Here is a 20,424-nt window from a genome sequence, read left to right on the forward strand (position 1 = left end):
AAAAGACACAAAGCTGGAGTTATTCTGTCTTTGCTGCACAGCTGCCTCTTCTTCTCTCATTCTCCCCCCTCCCTCTCCTGTTGCTACTTTAATCATGAAACTGATCAATGATCAGCTGATCGGCTTTTCTCTCTTGTTTATTTATCGTCCGCTTTGCGCCAGAAAGAGGAAACCAGCAGATGTCACGTTAAACAACAGCAGCACGTTTGATCAGCTGTTGTTAGAATTTATTTAATATTACTTTCTAGTATCAGCTGATGTCTGCTGGAGCCACAGCTGTAAAGCTGGATATGTGGTGGTTTTGTCCCAGTCCAGCCCTGTATGCAGCTCATCTGCAGTCTGGTGTTACCTACATCTTCCTATTCAGAAGGCAGAATTTCTGAGTTCTGAGTACAATCGAAAGCACCACGACTGCAGTTTTTGTGTTGGATGTAAAAAGCGCACATGACGCTGTGACGTAGGCTAGAATCATGGCAGCAGTCAATGACGGTCCAGGCGTGGGATTTCTCTCGTGGAAATATGCACATTATTTTTTCCTTTGGTAGGTGGCACAGTGCATTGTGGCAAGTAAGCAAGCTAGAAGGCTGGCAAAGTTATGGAAGCAACACATTAACAAGAGAATTCTGAGTAAAACCAAAGTTACTTTCCCTAGTAACTAGTTACTTTGAAAGTAACGAGTAACTTGAAGTAACTGAGTTACTTTTGATGGAAGTAACTAGTAATGTAATTAAGTTACTAATTTAAAGTAACTTACCCAACACTGGGCATACTAGATCTGCTTTGCACCTTGCTGCAGTTTCAGGCTCCAGCAGGTAACTCACTGTGCTTGGAGGTGAACCCTGCTGGCTCGAACCAGCTGTTGGTGTGTCACCCAGTAGCAAAATCTGCTGGATTTAAACGTTCACTACAGCCAAATGCAGAATTTACAAAAAACTTTTTTCCAACAAAGTACAAGTGAAAAAAAGTGAAATAAAAGTTAATGTTGGCAGTAAGGTGGCGTGGTGATTATCATGAAGGTCCTAGTCAATAAGGAGGAGCAAATATGAGTGTGAATCGTTGTCCGGATCACTGTGTCAGCCTTGTTTTGTCTTTCTGTGCTGGTGGCCTGTCCAAGTATACCCTGTGTCCTTCCCTATGGTAGCTGGCGTAGGCAAAGATGAAAAAAAGCACAATCATCCTCAGTAGTTACTGACTACTTGTATTGTCAATACTTTTATTGTTAATACCAATAAATCATACCATGTTGCCTGTTAAAATGCTATAAATTTCTAACCATATAAAATGGCATTTTTTGAGTCACTTTGTACCTATATCTCTTCTGAGTGTTCCCACAGAGACCACTGTTGCCCTTAATTTCCACACCTTCTCTAGCTCTACTCTCAATCTCTGGTGTTTTGTGAGGTTCTCATCATGCTTGCTGATGTTCCTTCATCCCATTTCAGCACAGTGAACATCTTGTCCTGATATCTTCTTTGGTCTTTCACTTGAGGTTGAAGAATAGTTGTAGAATTAAAAAAAGCTTGTGAAAGCTAGAATCAAATTAATCCTTAAGTTGTTGCCAATGAAAGTTTTGTCAGGTAATATAGTTGACAAAAATCTGCTGTTTGTGGTCTCTCTGTGCTCATCTTCTTCTCTTCTTCCCCTGGTCTGCCTCTAACTAAGCCTGGTGCTGCCAGAGGTCTCTTCCTGTTAAAAAGTTCCAACTGTTGCCAAGTGCTCACTTATAATAATAATAATAATGGATTGGATTTATATAGCGCTTTTCGAGGCCCTCAAAGCGCTTTACAATGCCACTATTCATTCACTCTCACATTCACACACTGGTGGAGGCTACAGGTGTAGCCACAGCTGCCCTGGGGCAGACTGACAGAAGCCAGGCTGCCATATTGCACCATCGGCCCCTCTGGCCAACACCAGTAGGTGGTAGGTGAAGTGTCTTGCCCAAGGACACAACAACCAGGACAGAGAGCCCGGGGATCGAACCTTCCAGTTACAGATGCGCTTCCCAAAACAGTCTGCATTTAAAAATCAGTCAATCAATAAAAATGTCCCGTCTGTTTTATTTAAATAATGATTTCAGTATTCAGACTTGTCAGGTAGCAACAATACATAAACATGTGAAATTATTATTTTAAAAATTTCTCTGACGTTATTGGGGAGCAAATGTGTTATTGAAGAAAAAAACCCCAAATAACCATAACCAATGAAAGTATGGTATATTAGTTTGTCCACATGGTGGCAACATATGGTTAAATTTAGTTGACATCATCATCATCTTCATCAAAGACGTCAGCTACAGTCCTATGGAAAAAGAAATAGAGATGTGAATGACTGAATTTCAGAATAACTTGAGCAGGCTTAAAGTCAGTGTGAACAGCACTCACTTGTAGATCGATCCAGTCACTTCATCCAGAAATCCCCCTGAATAAAAACGATGAACCATTAGTGAGCTGGAGACAACCAATGACAAAGTCAACATATATGATCAGATGGAAAACTGTTACCTATTGTAACTTTCTACTGCAGTTTGAGTTAACCAAAAACATGTTCCTCTCAGGATTACAAATGCTGGAACACATTGGATCATAATCGGAAAACCTAATTTGATCTAATCTGCTGAGGGATGGCAATTCTTCATTTTTCTTGCAGGATTACCTCTTTCCTCTTTAGCAACCACCTGTAGCAATCTCTGTGGACTGGCAGATGTTATGTCCACTAAAAAGGCCATTTTAAGGAAATGCCATTTCACATGAGCATCTTTGAGCAGCTCAAAGGGACAATGCTGAAGTGCACCAAGGATCACATCCATGTCCCATGGAGGAACTGGAGGTCCAGTCCTGCGAAATGTAAGTTGCTGGGCACTCCTAAGAAACCCGGAAATTAGGGAGAGGTCAGTCCCACTGAGTGCTGAGCAACCAGTGTGAACCACCTTGGTTGCTGTTACCATACCTCGCTGGGTAATTGCAGATCAGTTGGGAAAGCAGGAACTACAGGATGGTCTTAAATGTAGCCTCGTAGTGGTTCAACTATTGGACCGCACATCAGGAAGCAAAAAGTCACCAGCGGTAGGGATAGGCAGACCTTGTGGATGGTGCACAGATTCCTGCAAATTTCATATCACAGGTTCAGGCAACCCTAAGGAAAGATGCCTTTCCAGGTTCTCACCCTGAGCCCTGCCAGGAAGGGCTGGAAAAGCATACTGCTTATTTGAGACAGGAGGTCCCTTTGGAAGGGAAGCTCTCATGGGTCCCATTCAGTAGCAGAGGGATTGCTGAAAACCAAGGCATGTGGGACCAAGAGGGGCCACCAGGATCAGCCTCATCTCCTCGGTCTGGACTCAGTGGAGGACCAACTGGAGGAGGGAGAATGGAAAGGAATGCATAGAGTCTGGGGGCAAGGGTGTGCACGGGTGTCCCACCCCAGAGGCAGGTCATCATTCTGGAGAGAGAAGAAACAATGGCATTGCGTCAACTCCCTGGACGAAAAGATAGAAGTTTGCCCTTCCAAAGTGATGCCAGACCTGGTCAACCATCTGTGGATGGAGTCTCCACTCTCCTGGGCTCGGGCCCCCATCAACTTAATGTCCACGTTCAATGGCCCTGCTGCATGTACCCAAGCAAACTCAATGGAACAGGGGATGAGCACACTGCCACAACCTGTTAGCCATCCTGAAGAGGAGGGGAGAACCTAGGCCTGTTGATGTAGGCTGTTGCAACCATTGTGTCTGTCCTGATGATAACATGGTACAGCTCCAGTGAGGATAAGTTGCCTAGTGGCTGGTTCAATAGCCATTTACCGCACAGCCTTAGTGGACCCTACCCAAATTGACTTGGAAAGTGTCCGTGAAGACCAGCTGACGGTGAGTCACCAGACCTACTGCGTGACCCTGGTCTAAGTTGGTTGAGTCCCTCCACCAATGGAAAGCTCAGTGGAGACCACAACTTTTACCTAGTGAGACCGCTCCAGGCACAGGCTGGAAGGGGGCTGGCCGACCTTGCTCCAGGATAGGTCAAGGGAGAGGGGGGTCGCTGGAGGATGTCAGAGCCTTGGCTGTTCATCCTCCTTCTTTCCATGTGGGTGCGCACCACGTCTACAAAAGCCAAGAGCCGAACTACTAGCTCATCAGGTCCTTAATGTCAGGCACCTGCATCTGGGAAGGCCGCAAATGTCCAGTGTCCTCAAAACTGGAAGCAGGCGCCACAGAGTCCTCAGGAAGGGCAGAGCTCTGGATGCTCTGCTAATCACATTCAATCGCTGGGGCCAGTGAGGAGCTCCTAAAGGGTGGCTCTTCGACAAGCCTAGCAGCAGGGGAAGGGAAAGACACCTGCCAAGGGTCTGGGCACTCCCCTTTGGCCTGTGAGGCATCCATTTTTCCAACTTTAGGCATATCGAGAAGGGGTGAGCCTGCACATTTTGTGCCAGAAAAGTGAGTACAGGTCAGTCCATACAGGACTAGGGGTTTTTCCCTCACCAGCAAGGCATGTTAGTACCCAATCACATCACACCTGTTATGCCATCATCCAGAGGCATAGAAATGTCACATCCCACACAGTTATGGCACACAGGGCTTGCCATACTTGCTGGGAGAATGAGGCAGCCGTAACGATGAAACAGCGAGATAAATACTGCTTTTTCCTAAGCTAAGCTAAATAGCTCATCTTTCTTTGCTGATCTTCATGTTCCCCTGACTGTCTTTCATACAATTTTCTTTTAGTTTATATTGTGAAGGATGCTTGGTGAGAAGGGTTATGCTAAGCCACTCGGTGTGAAACTCACGATCGTGAAAAACAGACTGGGCTCACCTAGCAGACCAGAGAAACCCTCGCTCACAGGGCTAACAGCATCAGCCACAGCAAGGACCCAATGGACATGTAAACCAGCGAAACCACAGGCAATATGCCAGAAGTGATCACAGCCAACTAGAGCTACAGAGGAAATGACAGCAATCCTGGGAGGCTGCCAACAGACAGGCTCCCCACCATAAAGGTAACAGACACACACTGTACCACACACTCTTCCAATACACACACTGCACCTGACAGTAAAGTGAAGCTCAAATGATCGATCATTTCAAGTCTGAACAGCTGTTTTATAGATAAGGGGCATGGCCACGCAAATTGGAGTATCTTAAAGAAGAAGCTACACGCCCTGACAAAGGATCATTCCATGTTGAGTATGTAACAGAGTTTAGAGATAGAGACAGAGACAACTAGAAAAAACATTTCACAGCAAATATGCAATATACAATACCATACCAACGGTACACCAAAGTGCTTCACAATAAAACAGCAGGTTAAAACATGAATAATATAAGACCATTAACAAAGCACTGAATATGCCAACAGGTCAATGGCACTAATTACGCAAGAATAAAAGTGAATATCAAACCAAACTTGCTAGAAACACATGGGTATTAAGTAGAAGATGTATACAAAGTTAAATTGTTAGTTAAGACCAGAGGTGACCATGCGTTTGCCCTGGTTGCGCCTCAGCTGTGGAATAACCTTCCCATTGCTATTCACGCGTCTGAATCCATCCAATCATTCAAATCACTATTAAAAACTCTCTTATTTAACCTTGCTTTTCTGGTTAGTTAATGCCTGTATTTTATACTTAAGCCGAGATCTAGACTGTACCAAAAGTCATTGGGCTGATGACCTGAGGGCTGTCCGAGGGGTATATGGTCTAAGGAGTTTCGTCGAGATAGCTAGGCGCTGTATTGTTTATAATTTTAAAGGTAAGCAGCAATATTTTAAATTCAATATAGTATTTGATTGCAAATCAGCAAGGACAGGGGTGACAGAGGCAAACCTTCTGGTTTCAGTCAAAAGGCGTGCCGGAGCATTTTGGACAAGCTGCAATCTATAATATGAATGCTGAAAATTTGGAAATTTTACCTGAAATGCTTGAAACTATTAGAAATACTTAAAGTTGAATTTGCTGAATGGCTTAACTGCATAAGATTACCAAAATATAGAGTACCAAAAACTGAAAAATGTGATAAATAAAGCCAAAAAATTACTTAGACTGAGCTTCATTTGCTAAAATTTCCTTTTCCAAAATAAAAAAAGCAAAAGTTGGTACTGAAGATCATCAAAATGAAGAAGTACTGAAAGTAATGCAGTACAACAAAAAATGACCTCAAGCAAGCTCAGCATGAGTCCACAAATTCTAAGCAGACAGTTTTTGATTGGTGGCAGGATGTAAACACCCCTCTGACACACACACACACACACACACACACACACACACACACACACACACACACACATCTGTAGACCCTGTGGCAGGTTGATTTACACACAAGTTAATAACAACATACAGAGACACTATTTACAGATATAGAGACAAGGACAAAAACCAGTGATCACATCATATTAGAACAGAGACAACAAGAGTGGACAACAGGGGACAGTACAGAAAACAATAATGAAAACATCAATTATTTAATGTTTAATAAATCAAGATTTGGATCTTAACGTTCACATTAATAAATGCACGGGGGGGGGGGGGGGGGGGGGGGGGGGGGATTAGGGAAGTGGAGACAGCTGGGAACACAGCAAGGACAAATCAGGATTAATAAGACCGCAAACTGAACATAACACAGACAAGACACGGGTTTATCAAAATGAAACCAGAAGTAATGTGAGACATACAAAGCTGACATGGACAGAAGAAAAAATATGGAGACATGACAGACTTCAAGGAAACAAAGAAGACATAAAGAAACACAGGGACCAGACTGAAGGAACTGAAAAGACTAAAATATGACTTGAGCATATCAAAAGGAAAATTTAATGATTCCCCAAAACTGTGGCTCAAAGATAGGACATGACTATATATAAAGTGCCAAACTCTAAGCTTCCTGTAATTTAGGAGTGATGACCAGATAAACTGAAACAAAGAAACTTTCCTTTTGAAATGTCGTTCCATATATATTCATATATTCACAGTGGTGACAGAGAATTTACTCACCAGGCTTACAAACGGTTTGGCAAACAGGACAAACATTGCAGAAACTGCACATCTATGAACAAAAAGAAACAAATTAATGAATTCAAAATTTGTCCTGGCATGAAATGGTACGGGGGTGGGGGGTTCTAAACAGTAGCAGAGTGGTGAGTGACATTATAAAGTGACAGTATAAAGTCAGGAAGATGGGACGACTATGGAAAAGCAGAACTGCTTCAATGCACTTTTGCACTATATATATATATATATATATATATATATATATATATATATATATATATATATATATATATATATGTGTGTGTGTGTGTGTGTGTGTGTGTGTGTTTTATACTGAAAGGTAATTGATTGGAAAAGAGTTTATTCTGCTTAGATTTTTTTGTAGTCATGTTATTTATATGTAGTATTTTTTTCCTTTTCATTCTTTCACTTTATATTTCTGCCTGTCTGATGATCTCATTTTTAAACATTAAATCAGATGTTATGATCAGTTACTCAGTACCCAAGTACCCTTTTTACTCAATACCTTTTAACTCTTGCTTGAATAATTTCTTGGACGGCTAGTTTTTACTGTTACTTGAGTAAAACTATGTTGAGGTAGTGCTACTGTTACTTGAGTACAATTTTTGGCTACTCTCTGGTAGTAACCCATCCCTCTAATGGTAAAGGTAGACCCAAACCATGGCAGCAAAATGCCTTAAATCAAAACACACCTATCCGGTTGTTCAGTCTGACGTCACTAGCCGTGTCTGGGTCTAAACTCCGCTGCAGGTCCATATATCAAACGATCACTATGGCATTACTGAGAGTTGAAAAACTGTCTAAAGTCTTTCATCTTTAATAAAATGATCAGCGTTCTGCTCTACCAGGTGTAACAATTGAGTTTAACATCCAGGCATCCATGAAAACGGAATTTATGACATTTAACGGAGTTAGAAGTTAGCAGGGAGTTAGCTCGCTAGCTTCTATCTAAATACAATATAGCATGTCCTGACTGCGGGGTTTTGGAAACAAATTAAAACGTACAGCTCTGTTATCACTTCCAACATAAATGAAGACAGAAAACTAAACAGCAGTGACGTTTGTAGGGTTACTGAAGTTGGGCTAGCTGGTATATAATGATGTGCTACGTGACCGCTAGCGACACAGCTATGTTAGCATAATATAAACAAGCTAACTTTTTTTCCACTCGATAAAAGTTAATGTGAGTGTTCTCGGTGGTCAGGAACAAATGTAATCGCATGGCAGGATGCTGTAAAAGGACCAAACTTCAGCCAGGAGAACAACTGAGATAATCCATCCACAATACGAGGTTAGTCATTCATATACTGCTGCATGGGCTGGGCTGTAGTTACATCGTAAGGTTTTAAAAACTGAGCTTAAATAAATGATTAGTGGTAATAAAAGCCGAGGGAGGTCAACAGTGATCGCTGACTGTTTTAGGAGCTTTTTGAGATCAAATAGAAGAAAATAAATAACATTAAACATGTTAACAACACAAAAGCCATATTAAACGCAGACTACTTTAGACCCGGAAGTAGGATTCGTCGCGTCATCACTGAACAACCGGATTGCTTTTTGTTGGACTCCTTTGGTGCGTTTCCTGTTTGCTAGCTTCCCCTGTATCAGTGTCAGCCCCACTTGTTGCTTGCTCCAAACGTCACCTCAAACTATACAGTCTTGGCTCCCCCCTTGCCTCAAAAATACAACAGACCAATATCACCATCCATTATATTACTAGAAAATGAACCACTGTTGTCAAAAACTCCCTACTTTTCTGTGCTCTGCAGTTCTTAGTTCCTGGATTTATTGTCATCGTGTTACATTACCATAGTTGTTATTTATTGTGCATCAAAGGCAGAATTGCTTTAAATTGAGAAGGAGGTCAGATGTTGTGTACTTTCTCACCTTGCAGTCGTCACAGTGCTCGGAGGTGTCTCCCTCCTCACAAGGACATTTATCACAGCTGTCACAGTGCTGGAAGAAAGCCCATTTTATTTTAAAAAGACTAGAAAGCAAATCATGAAATAGCAAGCAGTGCTCTCACGTCAGTAAGGAAGGAACAATCCACCAGTTTTAATGTTTAGATATTTGGGTCCATAACTGTACATCGTGATGTTTGTTTTAGTAAGGATTTGACTTTGATCCTGTAATGACAGAACATCATTTCTCAAAGTCAATCTCATACATACCTCACAGAATTCACAATATGCGCACACAGAGCCCTTGTGATAAGTACCGTCTTCATCGTCGTCGTCATCTGCACAGATTATTTATAAAAGATATATGACTAAATGAGAATAATTACAATAAAATGAACTAGTTGTTTCCCTGGTGTTTTTGTTTTATACAACAAAAGGAAAGAACGAAGTTCTAATTCCTAATATTGTGATCTGGACTACAATGCAGATTTTTGTTATAAGTTTGCTTCTTCACAGATGATAACAAAACCAAAGTGCAAAAAATGCAAAATTGTCTTTTTACTGGTAAAAATGACTGACAACAAAGTAAAGAAGGCACAGAGTCAGTAGACTCAGTATACTTTGAAGACATTGACTGGTTTAGGTTACAGGAGCAAGCCTAGTTCTAGTTTTATTCTAGAATAATTTAGTACTTGTTTGCTAAGTGTATATAATGGCTACAGAGTAAAATAGAAAACTATCAAGATGTTTACAGCTCATTTCTTAAAGTTTTGGGGATTTTTGGTGCATTATGGTTGGCATTTATAGATAATTTCAGTATTGGAGCATTTATTGGAGGATATGACTAATGAAATAAGTCAATTGAAGTTCTGGCTTGATAAAAACAAGTTATCATTAAATTTGAATAAATCTAAACTTATGTTATTTGGAAATAGTCATTTAAATACAAATGCAAAGATTCAAATAAATGGTGTTGATATTGAAAGAGTCAGTGAAAATAAATTTCTGGGGGTAATAATAGATGAAAAACTTAACTGAGAGCTCACGTAAGATATATTCATTCCAAAGTATCACAAAGCATTGCAATACTAAACAAGGCAAAACAGCTATTAGACAAACATCACTTCATATTCTATACTGTTCACTGGTTTCACCATACTTAAGCTATTGTGCAGAGGTCTGGGGCAAAAACTATAAAACCACATTACATTCACTTTTTACTCTTCAAAAAAAAAAGCAATTCGAATCATCCACAGTGCAGGTTACAGGAACATACAAACTCACTATTTTTGCAGTCTGAAATATTGAAAATTGACGATCTAGTGAAAAGCAAAAAATAAAGAACTGCCAGGTGATATTCAGAGTATGCTTTTTGTTTGAAAGAAGGAAGTTATAATTTAAGGGGTTTTTATAACTTCAAAACAGGGAAGGTCTGTGTGTTTCTGTTCATGGAGTGAAACTGGAACAGTCTGAATATGGAACGAGAAAAAGTTGAATTTCCTGCGAAAATGCAGTGTGAATGCCTCGTATTGGAATCTGCTGAAAACAACTGAAAACGCAGAATTATCTGCTTAAAAGAGGTGTAGAAGCAGAAGTGCTTGCTGAAGATGGCTGTATGTGAAAGGGTAAACTGAAGAGTGTCAAGAAAGCAGAGTGGAGGCAAGCGGGGAAGATGTGTGGAAACCGTCACACATAGGATTCAAACCTTTGCCACCGGGTCTCACGGCAGCTGCTCATCCCACTGAGCCAAACCAGTTCTGGTGCCAAACAAAGATATTATGAGAGAAAAATGTGCACTGTGGAGCAGAAGTTGAAATTTGCTGAAAAGAGGTGAAGAAGCAGAACTTTGTGCTGAAAGGAGGTGGAAAAGTTGGAATTCTGCTGAAAAGAGGTGAATCAGCACAATTTATGCTGAAAAGAGGCTAAGAAGCAGAACTTTGCGCTGAAAACAGGTGAATCAGAAGAATTTCTGCTGAAAAGGGGTAAAGAAGCTGAAGTTTGTGCTGAAACAGCTGAAGAAGCTTGAATTAGTGCTGAAAAGCAGTGAAAAACTGAAAATTCTGCTAAAAAGAGGTGAAAAAGCTGAAATTTGTGCTGAAAAGAGTTTAGATAGTTGAACTGTTAACTGAATTTTTTTTTGTCCTAAGCGGATTTGAACCCAGGCCTCCTGGTCTGAGAACGGCTGCTCATCTCACTGAGCTAAAACATGGCTCAGCCCGGCAAGCAAAACTGGTGATCACACTGATAATGTGGTCCCATTCAGCAAAATGGGCCAAAAAATGCAATAAACGCTTAATATCTGAAAAAGTATAAAAGCTATGAGCACCAGGCATTAGCTGAAAGAGCAGAACAGTTTAAAATTTGAATGGTGAAAATCTGAGGGAGTAGTTAACCAGCAAAGGTCAGAGCAAATAGAATAAGGTAGAAGAATAAAGTTTAAAGAGAAACAGGAACTCAATAGTGTGAATGCCTTGAGGCATTCACACTATTAAAGCGACGTCCAAACATAAAACCGTTCAAAAAGAGTTATAAAAATATGATCTTCTCGAACTATAAAGAAAAGTAAAATATTGAAATTAAGTGAATGTCTCTATTTAAAAAAAAAAAATCATGATGTGATATTATAGTATATGGTATATCAGAAATCTGTTCACTATTTTTATTACAAATTATATCAGTAAGGAAGCTGATTAAATATTATCTGATAATTTATGGCAAAGGGGTGGGATTAAATAAGTGTTTACTTCTTCCCACTCCCTTTCAACATGTAAATTAATCAGAACGGCAGCTATATTGAAATGCATTGATGTTTTTGTATAGTATTTTTTTCTCTCTTATTTTCTTTTCTAAATGTACCTGTATATTGCTTACATGTTTGAAATAAATTACCAATCAATCAACCAATCAAAGTGGCAACATAAAAGTGTTGTAAAAACAGACTTTTAGTTTCTGCTGTTTAGTATCATTTGTATTATGTTGTAATACCATCCACCCAGGCTGGAGCCTATTCCAGCTACCATAGGACGACAGGCAGGGTGCACCCTGGACAGGCTGCCAGTCCATCAGCAGGGCTAACACACACTACATGTTAAAGTGTGGACAGACCTTCTCATTTCATGGTTTTTCTTTATTTGCTTCTACTTTCTACATTGTAGATACAAACTGAAGACATCAAATATATGAAGCAAGTTTATGGAATTATGTATCAAAGAAAAGATGGATAAATAACTCTACAGTGGGGCAAAAAAGTATTTAGTCAGCCACCGATTGTGCAAGTTCCCCCACTTAAAATGATGACAGAGGTCAGTAATTTGCACCAGAGGTACACTTCAACTGTGAGAGACAGAATGTGAAAAAAAAATCCATGAATCCACATGGTAGGATTTGTAAAGAATTTATTCGTAAATCAGGGTGGAAAATAAGTATTTGGTCACCTCAAACAAGGAAAATCTCTGGCTCTCACAGACCTGTAACGTCTTCTGTAAGAAGCTTTTCTGTCCCCCACTCGTTACCTGTATGAATGGCACCTGTTTGAACTCATCATCTGTATAAAAGACACCTGTCCACAGCCTCAAACAGTCAGACTCCAAACTCCGTCATGGCCAAGACCAAAGAGCTTTCGAAGGACACCAGGAAAAGTATTGTAGACCTGCACCAGACTGGGAAGAGTGAATCTACAATAGGCAAGCAGCTTGGTGTGAAAAAATCAACTGTGGGAGCAATCATCAGAAAATGGAAGACATACAAGACCACTGATAATCTCCCTCGATCTGGGGCTCCACGCAAGATCTCATCCCGTGGGGTCAAAATGATCATGAGAACGGTGAGCAAAGATCCCAGAACCACACGGGGGGACCTGGTGAATGACCTGCAGAGAGCTGGGACCAAAGTAACAAAGGTCACCATCAGTAACACACTACAACGGCAGGGAATCAAATCCCGCAGTGCCAGACGTGTTCCGCTGCTGAAGCCAGTGCATGTCCAGGCCCGTCTGAAGTTTGCCAGAGAGCACATGGATGATACAGCAGAGGATTGGGAGAATGTCATGTGGTCAGATGAAACCAAAGTAGAACTTTTTGGTATAAACTCAACTCGTCGTGTTTGGAGGAAGAAGAATACTGAGTTGCATCCCAAGAACACCATACCTACTGTGAAGCATGGGGGTGGAAACATCATGCTATGGGGCTGTTTTTCTGCCAAGGGGACAGGACGACTGATCCGTGTTAACGACAGAATGAATGGGGCCATGTATCGTGAGATTTTGAGCCAAAACCTCCTTCCATCAGTGAGAACTTTGAAGATGAAACGAGGCTGGGTCTTCCAACATGACAATGATCCAAAACACACCGCCCGGGCAACAAAGGAGTGGCTCCGTAAGAAGCATTTGAAAGTCCTGGAGTGGCCTAGCCAGTCTCCAGACCTCAACCCCATAGAAAATCTGTGGCGGGAGTTGAAAGTCCGTGTTGCTCGGCGACAGCCCCAAAACATCACTGCTCTCGAGAAGATCTGCATGGAGGAATGGGCCAAAATACCAGCTACTGTGTGTGCAAACCTGGTAAAGACCTATAGTAAACGTTTGACCTCTGTTATTGCCAACAAAGGTTATGTTACAAAGTATTGAGTTGTATTTTTGTTATTGACCAAATACTTATTTTCCACCCTGATTTACCAATAAATTCTTTACAAATCCTACCATGTGGATTGATGGATTTTTTTTTCACATTCTGTCTCTCACAGTTGAAGTGTACCTCTGGTGCAAATTACTGACCTCTGTCATCATTTTAAGTGGGGGAACTTGCACAATCGGTGGCTGACTAAATACTTTTTTGCCCCACTGTAAATATATTTTAGATTCCTCAAAGTAGCCACTGTTTGCTTTGTTGACAGAGCTGCAAACCCTGCTCTCAGTGAGCTTCATGATGTAGTCACCTGACATGGTTTCCCCTCACAGGTGTGCCTGTCAGGGTTCATTTGTGGCATTTCTTTCCTTCTTAACAACATCAGTTGTGTTGTGCAGAAGTCAGGTTGGTACACAGCTGACAGCCATAGTTGACAACTGTTAGAATTCATATCATGTCACGAACCAATCAGCTAAGTAAAGAGAAACAACAGCCCATCATTAATTTACGAACTGAAGGTCAGACAGTCCAGAAAACTGCTAAAACTTTGAATGTGTCCCAACATATGACTGTACACCAACCCACCCAACCAATGTCATCGTCAAGTATGCTTTTGACACCAATGTGGTTGGGCCCATCAGTGTACAGAACCTGTCCTCCTGGTGCTCCGAAAACAACCTGAGGCAGAAGGTCCTTAAAATCAAAGAACTTATAATGAACTTTAGGAGCGACAAACAGCTCCATTCCCCTTCGATTATAAATGGAGGATGGGTGGAATCTGTCTCCACCTTCAGGTTTCTGGGCACCCACATCTTTGCTGATCCCACCTGTACCCACAACACCGACTGGTAAAGAAGACCCAGCAGTGGCTGCATTTCCCCCATGTCCTCTGGAAAAACAACCAGAACCAGAAGCTGCTGCTGGCCTTCTATGGCTCCTCAGTGGAGAACGTGCGCTCCTACTGCCCAGGTGTTTGGTGCGCAGGGGCCGAAACTGAGAACAGGAAGACTGCACAGAGAGTCATTAACACCGTCCAAAAAAACCATTGGCTGCCCTCTGCCACCCCTGCCCACCCATCTCACCAATCTGAGCCATGGTCTGTGGTTGGCCTCATGTTTTAGGCCAACCACAGACAGACTATTCAGACCAAGTATTTTCTTTGCGCTACCTCCAACCAAGCACTTTGCTCTCCAATGTGTGCCTTTCTATTGTTGTGTATATATTTCTCTAGACTGTATATATCGCTTCTGTTTGCTATTTATAGCAGATGTCTTTACTATTTATATATTTATTAAAACCATTAAGCGCTATGGCAAAACTGGCTCATATGAGGACCACCCCAGGAAAGGAAGACCAAGAGATGGCCTGGCCTCCACAGTCGCCTAACCTAACCCAGTGGAGATGGTTTGGGATGAGATGGAGTGCAGAGTGAAGGCAAAGGACCAACAAGTGCTCAGCATCTCTGAATTCCTTCAAGACTGTTGGAAACCATTTCACGAGACGACCTCATGAAGCTCATGGAGAGAGAGCCAAGAGTGTGCAAGGTAGTAATCAAAGCAAAGGATCTAAAATATAAAACATGTTTTGAGTTATTTCACACTTTTTTGTTTGCTACATATTTGCACATGTGTTCATTCATAGTTTGATGCTTTCAGTGAGAATCTACAATGGAAATAGTGGAAAAACCATAAAATGAGAAGGTGTATAGGGTTAAGGGATTAGGTTAATTGGTGACTCTAAACTGCCCATAGATGTGAATGTGACTTCTTAATTAATTACAGTTTTAATGCTGCAAAAGCGCAAAAAACACATGGGAAGTAAAACAGAATACAAAAGAAGCTGAATAAATCAGTGGAACAATGGAAGTAGAAATGGAAGTAGAAAAAGACAACATTAGCTGTTTACTATCACTGTATTAAAATTCTCAATTAGAAGTAAATTGAAACTGTCGAAAAATGTCATTTGAGCTAAACTACAGAAATCTTTACAAGCATTATGGTTCATCACTAATCCCAGAGTTGGGGTCAGTCTGATGTACCTGTTGTATACATGCTCAGGTGTAAAAGCTGCTGCAGTAACATTCGGCTAACTTCAATTTCTTCAGGAAGTGCACTTTGTAGTTGTAATTAAGTATATAGTCAGACATTAGAGAAGAATTACCTTATAACTGTACTTATGGATATAAATTCATGTAGTTCACTAAAAAGTAATCATGCTACAAATAACTTTTTGACACGATATTATATTATCATCAAAAAATGTTTCACGCAAAAGTTAAAAAATGTGTTGCCCCTTCATTTTAATGAACATTTTTGCAGCTCTATTACATTTGTGTTCACTGCTTCAAAACACCACCACCCAGATGCTTAGAAAAGCATTTAAAGCACAGTTCATATAGACAATAGGCCGTGGTCAGAAGAGATACTCACTTGAACACTGAGATTTCAAATGTCTGTAGCTCTGGTCCTCATACAGGTAAAACCATCAACACATTTGTACAGATCTTTGATAAAAGTAATATGGCTTTTCAATCAGTTTGACAACTCTAATATAAGTCCGCTGCCTTCATTAACAGATATAAGCGATTTTTGAAAACCCGATTTATTTAATAAATCAAAGTAAGTGTTAAGACAAAAGACAATGTTGATTGTAGTAATGTCTACATGATTGTTCACAGTCAGCACAAACCACAAATGTGGCAAATGAGAATGCAGACAACCCATTCATCTCTTGACAGTTTGATTTTTTTGACAAAGCTTTAATTCCTCTATAGAAAGAGATGTTTCTCTCTTTTCCCAAACACTCTAATCCTAAAGGTCTGAAAAGGCATCGGCAAATCTGTTACATTTCATAACAAATAAGGTTTTATACATTTGTTCAATTTTTACATTGAGTATTTGTATTTAGGTATATCAGTGCCAAATAAGCATTGGATTGATAGGAGAAAAATTAATAAAGGAAATAAAATTTTAGTTTAAGCTACTGAAATGCACATCACAATTCTTTTTTTAAATGTAACAATTAAGAACATGAGAATTTGACAAGAGAAAATGAGGTAAGATTATTACATTTCTTGTAAATACATAAAGTTCTTCCATTATATGTGTTTAGCAGTTTTTACAAGTGCACACACCAGACTTGATTAATGAATTTGGTACATTACAGCAGTGAGTGGCATGAATGCCCCACAGAGAAAGAAAGATGAGAGATATTGAAAAAGAGAGAAACTTTAAGTCTGTTGGTAATTAAAGCTTTCAAATGAGTGAATTTAGGTAGTGGCCGTCCTGCACCTCCCCTCACGCTTTACTCTCCCTCTGTCTGTTTCTGTAGCGCCCTGTTCCCCAGTCTACTCCCAATATCACTGTCTCTCTTTCTTTCTCTGTAGGTTCACATAAAGACACAAATCCAAAACAAATGAAAAATGAAGATCCTAGTGGAGGAACCATTCTCGAGGAGACATTCTTTCAAGTGATACACAAATAAAAAATCTCAGACTAGTGACCCCAATAACTGACTCCCAAGACAAGCTTGGCCTTATTTGAGATGTTTTTTTCTCTCTCTCTCTCAAATCAAATCTTCTGCAGTCCCCAAGTTCATATCTAGCATACTGTACGAAGGACTTCGGACAGTTGGACTTCAGATGGGCCAGTTCAATTTCCCAAGAGTGCTCATAACTCTAGTTAAGCAGGGAAAAGAACACAGTGTCAGAGACAGCAAGGGAAATGGACAGCTGGAAAGAGGTGGAGGAGGCACTTTTATTACCAATGAGCTCTGAGACATTAAATAAATATGGACAAAGAGATGATCAGGTTGTAAGAATCTTAACAAGGGGAGTGGCTAACATTTTAGCTCCTCCCCTTTTGTACACTGTCCTGCACTGAACATGCAAACATTTGACCCCTGAAACATTGTGATAAGCACTACCTCTCAATGGCACTTAAATATTCAGTCTGCTTTGACTGGTGGCTACTTTGCTATTTTATTCCCCTGTTCTGACAATTTGTGTAGTCATTCGTAGCCTGAAAAAACTGTCTGAAAAGACAAGTCATAACAGGTAATGCTCAGATGGATTACAGTTTCCAGTATGTTACATGGGCAAATGGCTGCGTATATGAAAAATCAAAGCAATATGAGAACACACGTCCCCTAACTTCCATTAAAAAGACTGACCTTCATGATCGTCATCATCATCGTCGTCATCGTCGTCGTCATCGTCGTCGTCATCGTCATCATCGTCGTCGTCATCATCATCGTCGTCATCGTCATCGTCATCATCATCGTCATCATCATCATCATCATCATCATCATCATCATCGTCGTCATCATCATCGTCGTCGTCGTCATCATCATCGTCGTCATCATCATCGTCGTCATCATCATCGTCGTCATCATCATCGTCATCATCATCATCATCGTCGTCATCATCGTCGTCGTCATCGTCATCATCGTCGTCATCATCGTCGTCATCGTCGTCGTCATCATCGTCGTCGTCATCATCGTCGTCGTCATCATCGTCGTCATCATCGTCGTCATCATCATCGTCGTCGTCATCATCATCGTCGTCGTCGTCATCATCGTCGTCGTCATCATCGTCAGCCATCAGACCCTGCTCAGAAGGGAATGGCAGATCCTGTGCCTTGGCAGTAGGTGCCAGCGGGGTGTGGAAAGAGCAGAGCAGCGCCAACAACAGTGCAAGAATCAAACTTCTCAATGATGCCATGGTTACAGTTAAGAAAGAGCAAACTAAGGAGTAATTAACCTAGAATGACTGCAGGAGTCCACCGCTGAAGCTCTTTGCACCTGCTCACACAAGTTAATCAATTCAAACCCACTCTGACGTAGACACTTCAGACAGACTCTTGCAGTACGGAATGGACACCAGTAAAAATGGCATCCAATGGACACAGTCCAATGCAGAGAAGATATTCCAAAGTGAAATCCAAATACTTGTTCCCAAGTTGTGACAAAAATGATCCTTAGAAAAATTGGTGTCCTACCGTTTTAATCTGGGATCACAATAAGACTGTGTCTTTTAGTCCAATTGTAACACTTGTGTGAACAGTTAAGACTGCAGGAAAAAGTGGAGAGGAGTAAGTGGCCAATGCTGAAGGCACATTCAGAACTAATGTGTGAGCGACAGAAAAAGAGTGAGACTGACCTATGGGGTAAGCTGAGAGGTTGGAGGGTGGGGTGGGGGTGGCAGTCAGGGTGACTGACAGGGGCAAATGCTGGAGGTTAGGCCTGCACCATCCATAAGTTAAGTTCATGATGAAGAGGGGAATGACTGTAGGAGGTATATGAAACAAATGGAACGTATTTTCCATCATCAACTGTTCAACTGTAGAACAAATGTTAGAGAGACACATATGAGGAGAAAGTCTGGCCAATCATGACAATACACTGTGGCAGAAAGGAAGATGACACATTATGTTAGACCTGGCAGGATATTGACAATGTTGTTGTACACGGTACTGACTGACCCGGCTAGTTGGGAAGTTAGTGTGTTTGTACGTACACTGTGTACTAATACCACTCTGAGCTTTGGTAATAATTGTAATTGTAGGTACTTGATAAACTTTCTTCTAAAGTATTGGAGGGAAAATGTTTGCCACAGGCTCACCCTCTGATTGAGTTAAAATGAAACAAAAGACAACAGCAAAAAACAAACAAGCTGTGTGGTTAAACTTCACATCAATACACACTTTGCTTTCATTTAGCCCCCATTACGTTGAAGACAAGCTAAAATATTGTTGATTTATACCCTTAAATGCACAGTCTGACATGAAATTTGGATATGCCAAAGTTCATGTAGATCCATAACAATAATATCAGTAACTGAAACAATGATGTTACAAATGGTCACAGCTACTGCCAGAGTGGGGACCAAAATATAACATTGACTAAAAGGACTTTTATTTTTGTTTACATGTTGGTCTCTTTTAGTTTGTGGTCTAAAGCTTTGAGACATTATTTATTCATATTTGATACTTGGATAAATCCAATACTGTCTATGTGTTCTGATATATACACATATATAAATTAAGTATATATTGTCATATATATATTTTGTACATGGTTTCTGAGTGGAAGTAACATGAAAATGGGACCATTGTATTTCACTTCTAGTTCATCCTCAGTAATATTGTGTGAAGTGGTGTCTAGAGCACACTGATATCATTGCCATCCACCTTCCTACTCTCCTAACTGCACTGGACATAGCTACAGAACACTATTGTTGTTCTGTAAAATGGAAGAAATATCATTCTTAGAGCAAACGGCCTCATGATGATTGCCATAATCGTGTGTTTGATCTTGTGTAAATAAATCCATTGGTTTTTAATGACTCTATACCCTTACACTGCCCTCAGGAAATATTTTTAGCTCTGAGAATAGCTGAATCATCACATCAAAACATTTAATTGTGTAGGTGCTGCACACAAAAACTCATACTAATTGTTTTTAATTAATATTGTGTGTTATTGAGCCAGGATCAATGCATGTGGTTTGTTGAAAAATAATGTGTTATACCTCCAGATATACACAACTGACACTAAACTCTTAGCTCATCGATTTGCCTGTCCCTCCCCCTACATGCTGTCCCCAGAATAGATGGATTTCTGCAGGGAGGAGTTGACAGCCGTTCTATTTTAAAACACACACTGTAAGAGTCAGTGTAATGTGAGCCTTCCTGGCTCTGTTAGTGGTACCAAAACAGTTTCCCACATCCTCTGTCAATTCTCACCTCTACATGCATCAAGAAAGAGGTTGGTGACAGGAACCTCTGATATACCTCCTAAACTAAGCTTAAAGACGTGATTATAGTGAATAAATATACTTATTATACTCTTTTTGGCCACTGTTGTGATGCCGGTGACGCAGACAACACAAAAGCTGGTTGCATTTTTGGGAAG

General features: G+C 40.6%; 1 protein-coding gene across 1 annotated transcript; it reads right to left on the reverse strand.

The window, feature by feature from the left end:
• Positions 1 to 2,040: 2,040 nt before the first annotated feature.
• On the reverse strand, positions 2,041 to 18,660 carry LOC101475139 (uncharacterized). The gene is made up of 6 exons (XM_024802159.2): positions 17,684 to 18,660; positions 9,165 to 9,232; positions 8,881 to 8,949; positions 6,976 to 7,027; positions 2,385 to 2,421; positions 2,041 to 2,301 (listed from the first exon to the last, which is right to left on the reverse strand). Exons 1-6 carry the CDS (start codon positions 18,231 to 18,233, stop codon positions 2,256 to 2,258), a joined length of 822 nt encoding a protein of 273 aa, XP_024657927.1. The 5' UTR covers positions 18,234 to 18,660; the 3' UTR covers positions 2,041 to 2,255.
• Between the last annotated feature and the right edge of the window lie 1,764 nt (positions 18,661 to 20,424).

The sequence above is a fragment of the Maylandia zebra genome, linkage group LG4, assembly GCF_041146795.1.
Source record: "Maylandia zebra isolate NMK-2024a linkage group LG4, Mzebra_GT3a, whole genome shotgun sequence".
NCBI classification, from domain to species: domain Eukaryota; kingdom Metazoa; phylum Chordata; class Actinopteri; order Cichliformes; family Cichlidae; genus Maylandia; species Maylandia zebra.

Excerpts from the sequence above, each read along its gene's own strand:
- LOC101475139 (XM_024802159.2), bottom strand. The coding sequence starts at position 18,233 with ATGGCATCATTGAGAAGTTTGATTCTTGCACTGTTGTTGGCGCTGCTC. Across the intron at positions 9,233-17,683 it reads TGATGATGACGATCATGAAG|ATGACGACGACGATGAAGAC; the intron begins GTCAGTCTTTTT and ends TAATCTGTGCAG. Across the intron at positions 8,950-9,164 it reads CATATTGTGAATTCTGTGAG|CACTGTGACAGCTGTGATAA; the intron begins GTATGTATGAGA and ends GCTTTCTTCCAG.